Consider the following 14,898-nt stretch of genomic DNA (forward strand, 5'->3'; position numbering starts at 1 on the left):
AAGCTTAGTAGGACATAATAGTATACTTCGATGGACGGTCCGATTTAAAATGGATCTTGATCGTGACGTGGAAAGTAGGATCCGAAGAACAATCCAAACTCGATCCGACCGATAAGGAATTTGAATGGATCATGACCGTGACAAAGGTGGATCCGTTGACACCCCTAGTAAAATGAGTTTTGGATTGCACACGGAGTCTTATCCAATTAGGCTATTTGGCTTCGGTCCCACTCTTATTGGATGTTGCTAGACCGTTGTTGATCAAGCATGATGTAAAAGGCACTTTTAAGCCGTTGATTTCTTAATGCCTCAATCTTTGTGATGAGGCCCACTGATTGAATGGTTAGGATCTACTCTAGTTTGGCGATTTGTAGCGGAGGCTCCACTCATTAAATGGTTTGGATCATAAAACATGAAATGTTATTCATGATGGCTAAGATCATCTCATGATAGGTGATTGGGTGAGACTCATTGTGGGGCCCACTAGGTGATTCATACGGGTCCAGTGTAATCCTAGAGAGAGAGAGTGTCTAAGAGAGAGAGAGAGAAGGGGCGAAACGGGAAATTTAGGGGCGAATTTATTACTGCCCAATATAAAAACCCTAACCCTAAAAAGCACATTTACCTTCGTAAGAGGAGGAAGAGAAATAGAAATGGTGTCTGGGTCAGGGATCTGTGCGCGGCGAGTGGTGGTAGATGCGAGGCACCACATGCTGGGTCGCCTCGCTTCGATCCTCGCTAAGGAGCTCCTGAATGGACAGAAAGTCGTTGTGGTTCGTTGCGAGGAGATCTGCCTCTCTGGTGGACTTGTTCGCCAGAAAATGAAATACCTACGTTTCCTCAGAAAGAGGATGAACACAAAACCCTCCCATGGCCCCATCCACTTCCGAGCCCCCGCAAAAATCCTCTGGAGAACCATCCGAGGGTAATAAACTATCAGATCTCAGTTATTCTCCTTTGAGTTTCAACAGAGTTTTAGAAAAAAAAGATGAAAATAATTTTTTTTTCTTCCTCTTCTGTTTTGGCGCAGCATGATCCCGCACAAGACGAAGCGCGGGGCTGCGGCGCTCGCTCGACTCAAGGCTTACGAGGGAGTCCCTGCTCCTTATGATAAGATTAAGAAGATGGTTATCCCAGATGCACTCAAGTAAGGGTTTCTTCATCAATTGTTGTTCATTTCTTATTTGGGTTTTTGTTTTGCTATCGATTAGGGTTTTTCTCTTTATTTCTGTTCTTTTTATTTGAGCTTTATTATGCTGTTTTGGATCGATATATTGTCATTCATTCGGTTTTTTGTCTCCTTATTTCTTTAATAATAACAGGGTTCTGAGGCTTCAGCCTGGGCACAAGTATTGTCTCTTGGGTCGTCTTTCCAAGGAGGTTGGCTGGAGTCATTATGATACCATCAAGGTCAGTTCATCATCTTTTTTTCTTTTATAATATCACGCATTATAGATTTATTTTCTTTCTGTCTGCTTGCTTATATGTGTGTATGAAGATCATAAGTGCAGTTAATCTCTGTGTACAGGTCAATCTCATTGAATTCAACTGTTTTATTTTTCTTTAGAATTTTATTTATTTTGCTGTCCCAGTTTTATATCTGAACTGCTACTGATTAATAATAAACTTGGTGACGCTGGGTTTAAGCTTGTGTGGTAGTTGCATGCGTAGATGGTCCAACCTCTCTTTTCATTGACTAGTATTTGATGGCTCTTCCCACACTTTGATTGCATGTCTGTTTTGGACTTGATGTTGTTATGGATGAAATAGAATGGCATTGTGATGGGTTCATTGTGAATCCTTGAATCGCCTTAATGTTGGTAGGGATTGACCAAGGCTCTGGTTACTTGGTTCCAAATGGTACTTAAGAAAGAACACAACAAAAATAGATGGTGAATTTCCTTTTGGCAGCTATTATTGAGGCTGCAAGCAATGCACCTCTTAATCCCTAATTTTGTGAGCTTATCACTCATTGGCAGTGTTTTCGTGGATTGCTTCCCGTGCTTGTAATCTAATTTTTTGATGTGGTTCAGGAGCTCACAATTAGGTGTTTATGTTAATGATATGATGGACATTTCTTATTTTTTTTTATATACGATTTATTTTAGTATTTTTATTTTATTTCAATTAGCCTAGATATCGGAGATATGCCCATCAATCTATCGCCCATTACTTGTTACCTACGGCTCATTACCCAAATCCATCACGTATCACTCATCCCTCATAAATTTCCTTATATCCTATTGGCTACTAACATGGCCTGCCACTTATCCCTCTCACCTTCTCTTATAACCCTCCCACCCTTTTCTTTTTTCTATTGGCCAACCCTTTGGGCCCACCTCTTAGCCAACACCCCCCCTCCTTTTATATAAATCTCTGACCCCAGAAAACCCTAAATCTTTGGAAATCAAAAAAAAGAAAAAAAGAAAAAAGAAAAGAGGAAGAAGAAGAAGACTCTCCTGCATCAAGATAAACCCCCTTTCTCTCACTCATCATCTCCTTCTTTGCTTTTCTCTTCTTACCTTCCCTCTTCATCCTCACAGATTCCACCACTTCTCTCGTTATCCTTCTCCCCTCTCCCTTCATTTTCACGTCCCTTTCTCCTCTCCTCCCTCTCACGCCCAACGGTCGGATTCATAAGACACCCCTCCTACTCCTGTCTCACTTCACCCCCACCCCACCCCACCCCACCCCACCCCAAACAAAACCAACGGTTGGGTTTATAACCCACCCACTTCTACTCCTTTCTCACCCTGCACGGTTGGTTTCACAAGCCACCTCCTTCTAGCCCTATCTTTCTTCTTTCTTGATCTTGATTTCTTCTTTGATCTTGATTCTCTATTCTTTTCTCCTTTATCTTGTCCACGAACAATCCTTCTTTCTCTCTCCGACTTGTTCTTTTCTCTCTATCGGACATTGTTTGCATTGGATGATCAAAATACGAAGCCCAACTTGCCGTCCTATATATTGATTCCATTTCCCTTTTACTTTTCAGTTTTCACAATCTCTTTCTCCTACAATATCACCCTTTGAACATTCCTCTTTCTTCTCTACATAGACACCCCTTTTCCATTAATTTTACACCTCGATCTAATCCAATCGGCCCTACCTTAGTCACCCATATGCCCTACCCTTATTCTTTTGTCATCCCCTCATCTTCTTACCCTATTAGTGTTATTTGGGTCGTAGGTATTTTCTGTCGTAGGTATTTTCTCTAAAGATCTGATTTGTAGGACAGATAACAAGGTAGCCGTACTGGAAGATGCGATTGGATCACCTCCCTTTTATGGAGAGATAATGCTTGTTGGGTATCAGGGAGAGCTAATGCTTGTTGGGTATTTTTGACTGAGATTTAATTTATATTCATTAGATAGCTATTTTCTCTTCTGGCAGTTATTGTGTGAAACATGAAATTGATGAATTTAGTTTTTTTAAAGTTGAGCTTTTAAGCTTCACATTTCTTTGAAAATTTTTGTTGTATTATATTATTTACGGTCTTTTTATGCTGATTTTGGAATGCATGTTGCTGTTTTTTATCATTTTATGCTCCTAAATTCTCAAGTCATATTTGAACCCTATTGGTTTGTGCTAATTTGGTATTTAAGTTGTGTATCCACTTGTCTTTCCTTACCCATCTTTCACCAAATTTGGTATCGGAGCCCAAAGCTCTGATTCCTCGGTCAGTTCCATAACCAGAACAACTTCCATTAGAGTCTAGATAGTCTTCCATATAAAATTCATTCAATTTCAGCCCTGTGAAATTCTTGATATAGTCTGAGTAGTTTTTGTCTATTTGGGGATCTTTGGGTAGGAATTGTATCTCTAGTGTTGTCCTATGTTTTAGGGTCGATTACATGTCAGTTAGATGTCATTTATGTTGTGTAGTGTCATTTTTTTAATATTTAATTGTCCCAATATCTTTTGTATATTAAATTATATAATTTTAACTTCGGTTAGTAAGGTGAATGCTCCACATCAGGGGCCAAAACCAGTCTTACCCTAAGAGGCTTGGCAACAGCGCACTCATGCTGCATTAGACCAACGCTCGGACTTGTTAGCCAAAATTAGAGTTGTCCTTAATTGCATTAATAAAAATATTGGGTTTGATGCTCCTGAAAGTGACGTTAACCCCTGGGAATATATATCTAGCCTATCCACCTGTGCAAGGCAAGGCGAGATGAAAGGAGTCAAAGGACATTGACAGAGGCCCCACTACTAAATCAATTAGAGACTTTGTGACTAATTGTTTGAACCCTACTTTCCTTTCCACGAGCAATGCCACAAGGCTGCTGTTAGGTGATGCGAGTACGAATTGTGGTCCAAATTGCAAAACACCGCATGCAATTATTTCAAATGTGACAAACCAAGTCACAGATTTTCCGATTTCCCACGTAGGACCTTTGATCATCAAACTAACCTACCAAAATCAGTAAATGATGATGATGATAAAACTGGTCGTGAAAGAGGGAATGATCCCCATGATGAAATGCTCCTCATGAGGGGACATATAAGCAATCTCGTAAGGGCGAGCATGATGAATCCATACTTGATGGGATCATGTCAGAACAATCGAGGTAAGCCCATCCAATAAAAGTCAACTCCCAACACTGTCATGTGTTTCTCTATAGATAGGATTTTTAGGAGATTTCTGTCTATTGTTGTTATTGTTGATGGTTTCTCTGATGTGTCTCATTTCATGTCGATCTGTGTAGCTAGGTTTGCCAATGTATCATTTCTAAAGAATTTCATAGAGCAAAATAGGGGTTATATTTCAATTTGACAGTACATGCTATGGTCGATCATGTGGACGGACATAAATGATCAGTCACAACTTAGGGCATTTGTGGATGTGCCTAGCTAGGGAGGGATATGATCGATGGATCTTCATTTTATCCATGACAGTTTACATACTATAGTTCCATGACCCATTATAACCTATTTTACGCTCCTAAATCAGCGGACTGCCATCTGTGAACACTAAGTTCGCACCATTTTTGGAGGTCAATTATTTTTCTATATAATTCTCCAAAACGTTTGGTCCATATTTGGATATTGTTCATGAGTTATCGATTCACTGTATGTTGCTTTTAGGCAATTTTTTGAGTGCACACAAATGAGGTTGTTAGAAACCAAACAATTCTATCCTCTATGGGGGATAGATGGGTGATTGAAGTTGGATTATATTACGGCTACTGATATTTGCACTACCATGTTTTGACAATGAGACAAACTCACCTTGTAAAACCCTTTTTAATTGGCTGCTTAAAAGGGCGCCCCTTTTTGGATGACGCCCTTCAGTTTAGCATTCCTCTCTCTCTCTCTCTCTCTCTCTCTCTCTCTCTCTCTCTCTCTCTCTCACACACACACACACACACACACAATTTCTTTAATTTTCCCAAATTATTTGAATTTTTGCCTTGCCGATAGTTTCCTTAATCCGAACTTTGTAACTAAGTTCTTGAGTGGCTTTGCTATTTGTCATATTATGGAAGTTAATAATACCATTTATTTTCTTAATCTTGATAGGAGCTTGAGGATAAGAGGAAACAGAGATCTCAGGTTGCTTACGAAAGGAGAAAACAGCTCACCAAGCTGAGGGTGAAGGCTGAGAAATGTGCGGAAGAGAAGCTTGGAACCCAGCTTGAAATCCTGGTACCCTTGAAATACTAGAAGCAACACCATTTCAGTTTTGTTTATGGATTGTTCTATTTTTAGATGCATGTTCTCCTTTTGATACTTTAGTATGTCTGTTTTAATCGCATTGGATTTAGTTACCATGAGTGGTTGGAAGAGTTCGTTTCTTTCATCTCTTCTTTTCGTTCACTCTATCCAGGAATAGAGAATTACTCAATTTTATGTAGGTTGTTTCGAGAAGGGGTTGACGATAGGGAATTACGCATTTGTGTCTCATCTAGGTTTTCAAAAATGGGTTTAGAGTTGCAGAGATTGTTGAATGAAAGCACTTTCATAATCAAGTGCCATGACCAGATGGATTAATTGCCATTAGCAATCTTTCTGCCTGTTCCTTCTTTGAAGACCTCGAAAGAAGAAAAGCATGTACACGAATTTTATGTAGGCGTGTACATGGAATGCTCCTCCTAATGAAATGATTAATACTCCTGAAGCTGTAAGGTGTCTCTTCTCCCTAGTTTGAAGTAGGAAATTCATATATAAGATCCCAATGATCTGAGATTATTCGTCAGCCTTTCCAGAACCTCTACCAGATTTGGTCGTGTTGATTTAATTCGTCTGAGGTGGCTGTTCTCTTCCGAAGAACTGAGCCAGGAAATCGCTTTCTAGGAAATTGCCTGGCAAGTCCCTATATTGCATGACAAGCCCCTATATATTTAGAGGAATGCTACACTCAAGGGCGCCCTTGAAGAAATCAGGTGAATGCGCCCCTATTCGCTGCATGTCACCAACGTGCATTAATAATGGCTGCAACGGGGCGCCAATGGGGCGCCCATTCACCTGAATTTTACAAGGGCACCCGAGTTTAGCAGTCCTCTGATATATTATAATGTAGTTTAAATATGTGCAAATATTTTACAAGTGTGAACAAAACTCCTAATGAGAGTGTCATTGTCAAAAAGGGTCTGTGGCAACGAAACTCCTAACGATTAACACGGAGGTTAATCCAATATGGCAAAAAGACTAGCAGTGAACCGCCCTAAATAGACTTTTCTTTAGCACACGTGAGAGATGTCTTGTGGAAAAAGAGATTATTTTGACTTTCAAAGATACGGAAATAGATACGTGGTTGTGGGCAAGGTTTAAAATTTCGGTTTCGGTACCGGTTTCGGACCGAAATTTCTGTCGAAATTCGGTCAAAATTTCGGTGAAATATTAAATTAATATTAAAAAAACATATTTTTTGAGTCAAATTTCGGAAAAACTGAAATTTCAGCAGAAATAAATGACCGTTTTGGTTTTGATGCATTTCGGTGTCGGTCTCCACCGAAATCCGAAATTTCGGATTTCAGTCGAAATTTAAAACCATGGTTGTGGGTTGTGTAAAGACTAAGGAGAGAGATTTTGGGAGGGAATCTTGGAAAGCTCCTTGTTTGGATTGCAAGCAAAACATTTCTACAAAGAAATTTTGGGTGGGATTTTTTTTCTTTAGCTCACATGAAATCCTGGCACCCTCGTAGTATTAGTAACTACTAGAAGCAACACCATTTCAGTTTTGTTTATGGGTTGTTCTGTTTTAGATGCATGTTCTCCTTTTGATACTTGTAGTTTGTCTCTGTGCTTTATCTCATGGGATTTAGTTTACCATGAATGGTTGGAAGAGTTAGTTTCTTTCATTTCTCTCCTTTTTCGTTTACTCTATCCAGGAATAAAGAATTTTCTCAATTTTATGTAGGCTGCTGTTTGGAGAAGGGGTTGAAGATAGGGAATTAGGCACTTGTGTCTATCATCTATGTTTTCAAAATGGGTTTTGAATCAGAGATAGAGTTGCATAGATTGTTGAATGAAAGCACTTTCATAATCAACAAGTGCCATGACCAGATGGATTAATTGCTGTTAGCAATTGTTCCTTCTTTGAAGACCTGGAAAGAAGAAGAAAAAGCATGTGCACTAACTGATATGTACGTGAAATACAGATGTTCATGGAATGATACTCCTAATTAAATGATTAATACACGTTCAGCTGCAAGGTGTCTCTTCCCGTTAGTTTGAAGTAGGAAACTCATAAATAAGATCCCAATGATTTGAGCTTATCTGGTTGAATTTCAATCCCATCGTCAACCTTTCCAAAACCTCAATTTTTTCAAGAAAGAACCACCACCTCGTAGCAGATTTGGTCTTGGTGGCTGTTCTCTCCCGAAAATATGAGCTGGGAAATCGCTTTCTACGAAATTGCCTGGCAACTGCCTATATTGCATGACAAGCCCTTATATATTTAGAGGAATGCTACACTCAAGGGTGCCGTTGCAGAAATCAGGTGAATGGGCGCCCCTATTGGCTGCATATCATCAAAGTGCATTAATAATGGCTGCAAAGTCAAAGAGTGACGTGTTTTTGCAAGGGCACCTGAGTTTAGCATTCTACTTATTTAAATATGTGCAAATATTTTACAAATGCCAACAAAACTCCTAAGTCCTAATGAGTGTCATTGTCGAAAAGGGCCTGTGGATATCGTTTCCCTACATATATATTATTATATACTCCATTATATTGCAGTTCAAATATATGCAATTATTTTACGAATGTCAACAAAACTCCTAATGAGTGACGCAGAGGTTAATCCAATGGCAAAAAGACATTGAGATGTCTTACTGAAAAAGGAGATTTTTTTGGCTTTCAAAGATTTGGAAAAGAGATTTTTTTTACTTTCAAAGATATGGAAATAGATACGTGGTTGTGGGCATGGTTTAAAATTTCGACCGAAACCTGAAATTTTGGATACCGGTGGGGACCGAAACTGAAAATTTCCGAAATTCAATTTTTCGCCATTTACAAAATTTCGGAATTTCGGTCCGAAAATTCGAAATTTGGGTCCGGAATTTGGAACCAAATTACCAAATTTCGGACCAAAATTTCAGTTTTTGGTGGGGTCCGAAACGGTTACCAAATCCAAAATTTTAAACCTTGGTTGTGGGTTGTTTAAGGAGAGAGATTTTGGGAGGGAATCTAGGAAAGCTCCCTGTTTGGATTGCAAGGAAAACATTTCTACAAGGAAATTTTTGGTGGGAATTTTTTTTCTTTCCACAAATTTAGAGGGTAATGATATGATTATTATTATTATTATCAAGAGGAATGATAGACACACAGGCACCTATGCATAAAGGGTTGGTTCAAGTTATCTTTTTCCATGAGTAAAAAAGTAAGAAAATTGAGAAATATTTCTCTTTCCCAACTTTCCTCAAAAATTCCTACAATCCAAATAGGACATAATTAATAGACTAGCTTAATCATTATTATTTATTTGAAAAGCCTTTTACCTTTAAAAAAAATAAAAATAAAAAAATTCGGTGTTCACATTTTGTTATTCAACAAAAACAGCTTAAGACACGGTATAATAGATCTACCACACAGTTTTAAGGAGATCAGTTGCTGCTGATGGATTTATTAATATGTAAATTATTGATCTGTATCACAATCTTTGGGTGTGATGCTTTGAAACAGGGTATCTGACAGAATTGTTCAAATACAAACTAAAACATCCCTTCTTTTGATCAATTAAATTTTGTCTGTCAGAGAATAAAGTACATAGGATTTGGAAGCTTAAATGAGCGATTGCAAATAGAGAAACCCAATAAGTCACTCCATTGGTCTCCAGAATTCCCTAGAATCCTATATCCCTCCTTCACCATCTCGCTCCGCTTCTCTGACTTGTATAATGTCGCAGATTTTCCTTGGTCATCCGCGCTTCTGCAGAGAGAAATAGAAGTTATCAATCTCTACTAGAATCCAAAGATCAGGCACATTAACCTTGCTGTTAAAGTACTGAAAAAAGAACATATGAATTATATCTTGAATCATTAACTGAGGTTATACAGTTTGTTTCTGCAGAGAGAATAGAAGTTATTAATCTCGACTTGAATTCAGAGATCAAGCACATTAACTTTGCTATTAGACATTTAGACCTCAAAGAAAAACATATGAATTATATCTTGAATCATCAACTGGGGTCATATAGATTCTAAGAAAGATTAAGCACATTAACTTTGCTGTTACCTCTCAAAGAAGAACATATGCATTATGTCTTTAATCGTTAACTAAGGTTATACAGCTTCTGTAGAGAGAACAGAAGTTACCAATCTCGATTAGAATTCAGAGATCAAGCACATTAACTTTGCTGTTAAACCTCGAGATCGAGCACATTAACTTTTCTTTTAAACCTCTAAAAGAAGAAGACCATACAAATTATATCTTGAATCACCAACTGGGGTCATAGAGCTTCCAACTATTGACAAAAAACTTCAATGTATTAATTTCAGACAGAATTTGTTCACAGATTGAATCGATCCCCCGTCCCATTTCTCTTCTCAAAAGGCATTTAAGAGTTGTTTAAGAAGAATGAATGTGTTTGGGAGAGCTAAACATATATGGCACAACTGAGGATCATGTCATTCATGGAGAGTATACAGTGCTTTTGAGTCATTTGTCAATCTATAAGTAATTTTTACGTGTTCTATATCAATCCAAAATGTTGAAAAATTCACTTAATGATCTGTAAAATTTTCCAAACAACTTCTCGTCAGTATCAGTTAGAGAAAGTACAGTGAATGAATCCCTAAACTGGGGCCATTGAGAAGAGTTTTGAAGCTCCTACACGAAAACACTCTTCCCAGACATCATACCGAACAAAAAACCGTCATTCATAAAAAGGCTAAAGGCTAATCATCAATACAGAAAAACATCAGGTAGAAGTCTTCTGAGCAGCCTTAGTCAAAGCTTAAAGGCCAATCTTCTTTGTTTTTTTTTTTTGAGAAGTGTAGGCCAATCTTCCATGTTAATCCACAAAAACAAACAAAAAAAGAAGAAAAACAGTCCATTTGCATTATTCAAATCAATGTCAATATGAAGAAGTGAAATCATACATTAACAGCAGGAAAAAAAAGGAACCCTACATTGATAAATGATAGGTTAAGATCCTTACCTCAATATAAGCTTGTCCCAATTCTGAAATCCTGCAATTTTCAAATTATCAACAGTCACACTCCTCTGCCATTCGCTCCGCCCCGTCAACAAGATGACTTTAAAACCCAACCCTAAAACCTCATTATACAGCTTCAAACTGAATTCCATGGCAGGAGCCATAGCTTTGGCCACCCATTTATCAAACTCATGCCCATCAAAAACCTCCAAACTGCATACAAACAAAATCCGAAAATACTAATCAGTTTCCAGTAAAACCATCATCATTAAACATAAAAAAACAGAGAGAAGGGAAAAGAAAAACCAATCCAAAAATCAATTCCCATCAAACAAATGAAAATCCCATAAAATAGCCTCCAGCAAAACCCATTAAAACGAAAAGACCCAACCCAGAAAGTTTGAATATTAAAAAGTAGGCTAATGATATTGGCACTACCATGTTTTGATAATTGAACAAACTCTGCTTGTCTTTTATCATCTAAATTCTTTAAACAGCTGTCAATTGTTATTACAGTTCTCAAAAACCTCTCAGAAGCCCATAAAAAGAAAAGACAAGTAGCGTTTGTGCAATTATTAAAAAACAGTAGTGCCAATATCGAACCAAAAAAATACCTAGGTCAAGAAAAACCCAACTAAGCCCAAGATAAGAAAATCTCACCCGAATCCATGCTCAGCATAATACGGAAGATTAGAAAGGAGAGTCTCGTCCACATCAAAAACCCAAACATCCTTCCCATCTAAACCCAATTCCACGCTCCTCGCATAAACCCCAGCCTCATTAGCAACCCTTTCCAAATCAAATATATAACCCCTATTCATCAAATAATCCTTCACATACCCACCACATTCCTCCGGAATCCTTTTCCAAGGCATCAAATTATTCGCCTCCACAGCGAATCGCCAACTCGTACACCGTAATCGAATATCTTCTTCTTCATCGATTCTTCCGAGTTTGAGATTGTCGGTTGTGTATTCGAGAATTAAGGGTCTTGGAAGGAGATTCGAGTCGAGTTTGTTGTGGGCCAAAGCGATTGAAAAGAAATAACCCAAGAAGAGGAGAAATCCGAGAAGATTCATGGCGGAAAAGAAAAGAAAAGCTTAATTGAACAAAGGGGAAAAGAGAGAAAGAGTAAAGAGGCTAGAAACGGATTTGGTGGGGATTTTATAGAGCGAGTTTTTGGAGTTGCGTGAGAGAAAAGCGAAGGTGGAAAGAAAGAAAGGGAAGTTTTACCAAACGCAGTTTTGAAGTTTTCGAAGGAAAAGGGTAGAGAGTGAAGAAACGTTTCGTAAGAAACGGAAAAAAGCAAGGGTGAAATGTCCCCCCCCCCCCCCCTAATAATTTCAGAGAGTGAGCATGTGTGATGCTCAGAAAATCTCGTACCCGATGCGTGCTTTATTCTCGTGCCCGAAAAATCTGTGTGTGTTGGATAGCCATTTTTTTAAGATTTTCTATTGAGAATTGGTATCAGCACAACCGTTTGATATTGGCGCTAACTTATCGTGTCTTTTATTATTGAGAACCCGACCCGATCCAAGTTCCAATCCGATGAGATTCCACCTGACCCGAGAAACCCTTTTTACCAACTCGAGTTTTTAAGCTTACTGAAAAAATGATAAAAAAAAATGTCAGGTCTCATCCGGGTCGAGTTGCACAAGCCTTCAATCCGAACTTGACCCGAACTCAACTCGGGTTAGGAAAACTCAATCCGAACCCGACCCGACTTTTTCCCGAGTTGAACCTGACCCGAGTTGCAACCCTAGGACATACTGATTGAGACAGGAGACAATATCATTTGCTAAACCAATAGAATGATTTCAGGAATGGAATAGCAGAACAGATAGACCTATCGGATGTCAAAGTTCATTAAAATTCCCAATTGTAAAGATAAGGGCGGTTGAGGACGGTGAGGGATAGACTTTAGTTGGCAAGAATGGAGAGAGCACAACATACCTCTAAAATGTAGTGAAAAATAAATACCTAGTGAAAATTAGTTATTTTCCTGATTTGCACCAACTTTTCATGCCCCTCTCACTCCACCCTCTCAAGCCTTCTCTCACAACTGGCCCCACAAATATTCCAGGGAATATTTTATTCGCGGTTGACAAACATGGCCTTAAAAGATTAAAAAAATGAAAAATTGACATTTGTTATTAATTAAGCCACTTAAAAAATTGATTATAATGAACAGCTATTATATTTTGTGGTAGAAGTGATGCAAGTAAGGGGTTGAGCCTAAGCTCAATCGGTAAGTATCTTTGTTCCTCAACCCAGAGGTCGAAGCAGTGGCGGAGCCAGGATTTATACATGAGGGGGGCAAATCCCTAGCAAATCCCATTTATAATATTATAAGCAAGAACCTGGATTTTAAGCACAAAAAAAGTAATTGGATTTTAAGCAAATCCCTTTTATGTATTATAAATTTATAAATTATAAGCAAAAATTTCATTCCTCTTAATCTATAGGGTGGATTTTTCATCTTCCCAATCCTTCCTCTTAATCTCATGTCTAGCATCGTTAAGTTGACACTCCCTCGGCATTGTTGCCTGAACATGAATAAGAAGATGTTAATATGACTGCTCTTGCCATACAACTATTACCATTGTTGCATTTAAAGCAGCCTAATACGTAGGCACAGTCTAACCTATAAAAGGCAAAGTCTAGTTTTTGCCCAACTCAAGGGGGGCAGCTGCCTCCCTTATGCAACACGTAGCTCCGCCCCTGGGTTGAAGGTTCAATCCCAGCTTACCTACCAAAAAAGGAGACTATTTTTCTCACCTAGAGGGAGAGAGGCTGGTTGTGTGTCTTAAGAAAAAGCAAGGGAAAGATAATAAAATGCCTTCCTCTAGAAGAGGAGGCAAGATCAAGTTTTCATTGTGTATTCCAATGATGATATATTCTTCTTTGAGTGGGTTGAAGTATCTCTTGAGTAAAGTTAAGACTGAAAGGAAGTTGATTTTCGAAAATCAAAAGTGTTTTGAAACTTTTGAAAAATCGCTCTAGAGATTCAATCTTAAAAGGTGTTTTAGTCCTAAATTGAACCCCAATTCGTCAACCCTAGGCGGCTTGGCCCCATACTATACAAGTGAAGTCTAAGGTGCAAGAAAAATATAAACAATAACTTCTCAAGGAGTTGCATGAATTTTTTCTCCTAGGGGTGGAGCACAAAATTCTTATCAAGGATTCTCAAAATTCAAATTTTCTAAAAGCTTCCCCCAAGACAACCTGAGAACACACACGTTCCACTTTCATCATTTTTCAAGTAAGTTTTCTTTTTCCTTTTTTTTTTTTGCCTTCTTAGTTTCAAGATTTTCTTTGGCTCCTAGTCTTACATGTTCTTGATATATTTAGTTTATAGATTCTTCATTTTATTTTAAGGGCTTTCAATGTTGAAGTTTCTTTGATTAAGTTTCTTTGATTTATCTTAGTAGCCATGATGTGGATTTCCAAAATTTACCTTCTTTTTTATAGAACTACTTAGCTTCATTCTTTAGATTTGATTTGAGCTCTTCTCGAGTCTTAGCTCTTAGATCATTTTTAAAACTAGCACAACATGATTTTAGTTCTGTCTTCATCAATTTTCCGCAGAAGCTCTCCTCCCAAATCAGGATGTTATGAGTAAAAAACCAGTTGAGCCCCAAAAATAATCGATCAGTCTTATCATCATAGAAGCCTGCGGGTGTTAGTAGATATCGGTCCTGGTGCTGCTTCAAACTGCTTTACTAAGTCATTTTCCTTGCGCCCACTAATTAGATTGATGTGAACCAAGTTTCTGCGAATTTGCCTCTATGATACAATGAAGTCCAATAGACAGAATCTACTTGCGTATGTTGATGTTATGCACAAACGGAAATAAACCCGAAACACCTTTGGACTTTTTTGGGTAGGTAAGTTGGGATCAAACGAGCCACCTCAAGGTTGGGAAACAAAGCCTTAACCATAGAGTTACAAGCCCAACCTTAAACACCCTTGGATTTGTTAAGTCTACGACATACTGTTTTTTGTTTCTGCCAAAAACAAATAACTACGGAGAAAGAAACAAAAATTTAATAAAAAAGAGAATTTAGAAATCTCTAAAGAGAGTGAAGAAGGCTCTGGAAGTCAGTAGAGTCTGATATCCAGGACGGAATCTCGATCACATGATCAATGTGGGGTGCTAATCTAACCTTTAGATTTCACCCGATTGAAATTTTACAGACTAAATAATGTTGGGGGTAAAATCGGTATATTCGGCACAGAACCTCAAACCCCTTCTCCAATACTCAACTGGATCGACACAGTCCCCGCAGCAA

At 38.2% G+C, this 14,898-nt stretch overlaps 2 protein-coding genes across 2 annotated transcripts; one reads left to right on the plus strand and one right to left on the minus strand.

Annotated features, from left to right (window-relative positions):
• Positions 1-580: 580 nt before the first annotated feature.
• Positions 581-5,806, plus strand: LOC143877269 (large ribosomal subunit protein uL13w-like). The gene is made up of 4 exons (XM_077379232.1): positions 581-925; positions 1,031-1,147; positions 1,323-1,410; positions 5,527-5,806. The coding sequence occupies exons 1-4, from the start codon at positions 654-656 to the stop codon at positions 5,668-5,670; spliced, it is 621 nt and encodes a 206-aa protein (XP_077235347.1). The 5' UTR covers positions 581-653; the 3' UTR covers positions 5,671-5,806.
• A 3,236-nt stretch (positions 5,807-9,042) lies between these two features.
• Positions 9,043-11,970, minus strand: LOC143877270 (HAD superfamily, subfamily IIIB acid phosphatase). Its single transcript, XM_077379233.1, has 3 exons — positions 11,267-11,970; positions 10,610-10,819; positions 9,043-9,378 (listed from the first exon to the last, which is right to left on the minus strand). The coding sequence occupies exons 1-3, from the start codon at positions 11,683-11,685 to the stop codon at positions 9,201-9,203; spliced, it is 807 nt and encodes a 268-aa protein (XP_077235348.1). The 5' UTR covers positions 11,686-11,970; the 3' UTR covers positions 9,043-9,200.
• Positions 11,971-14,898: the final 2,928 nt, after the last annotated feature.

This window comes from Tasmannia lanceolata, unplaced genomic scaffold (assembly GCF_043159265.1).
Source record: "Tasmannia lanceolata isolate RefF3 unplaced genomic scaffold, GAP_Taslan_0.1 ptg000005l, whole genome shotgun sequence".
Taxonomy (NCBI): Eukaryota; Viridiplantae; Streptophyta; class Magnoliopsida; order Canellales; family Winteraceae; genus Tasmannia; species Tasmannia lanceolata.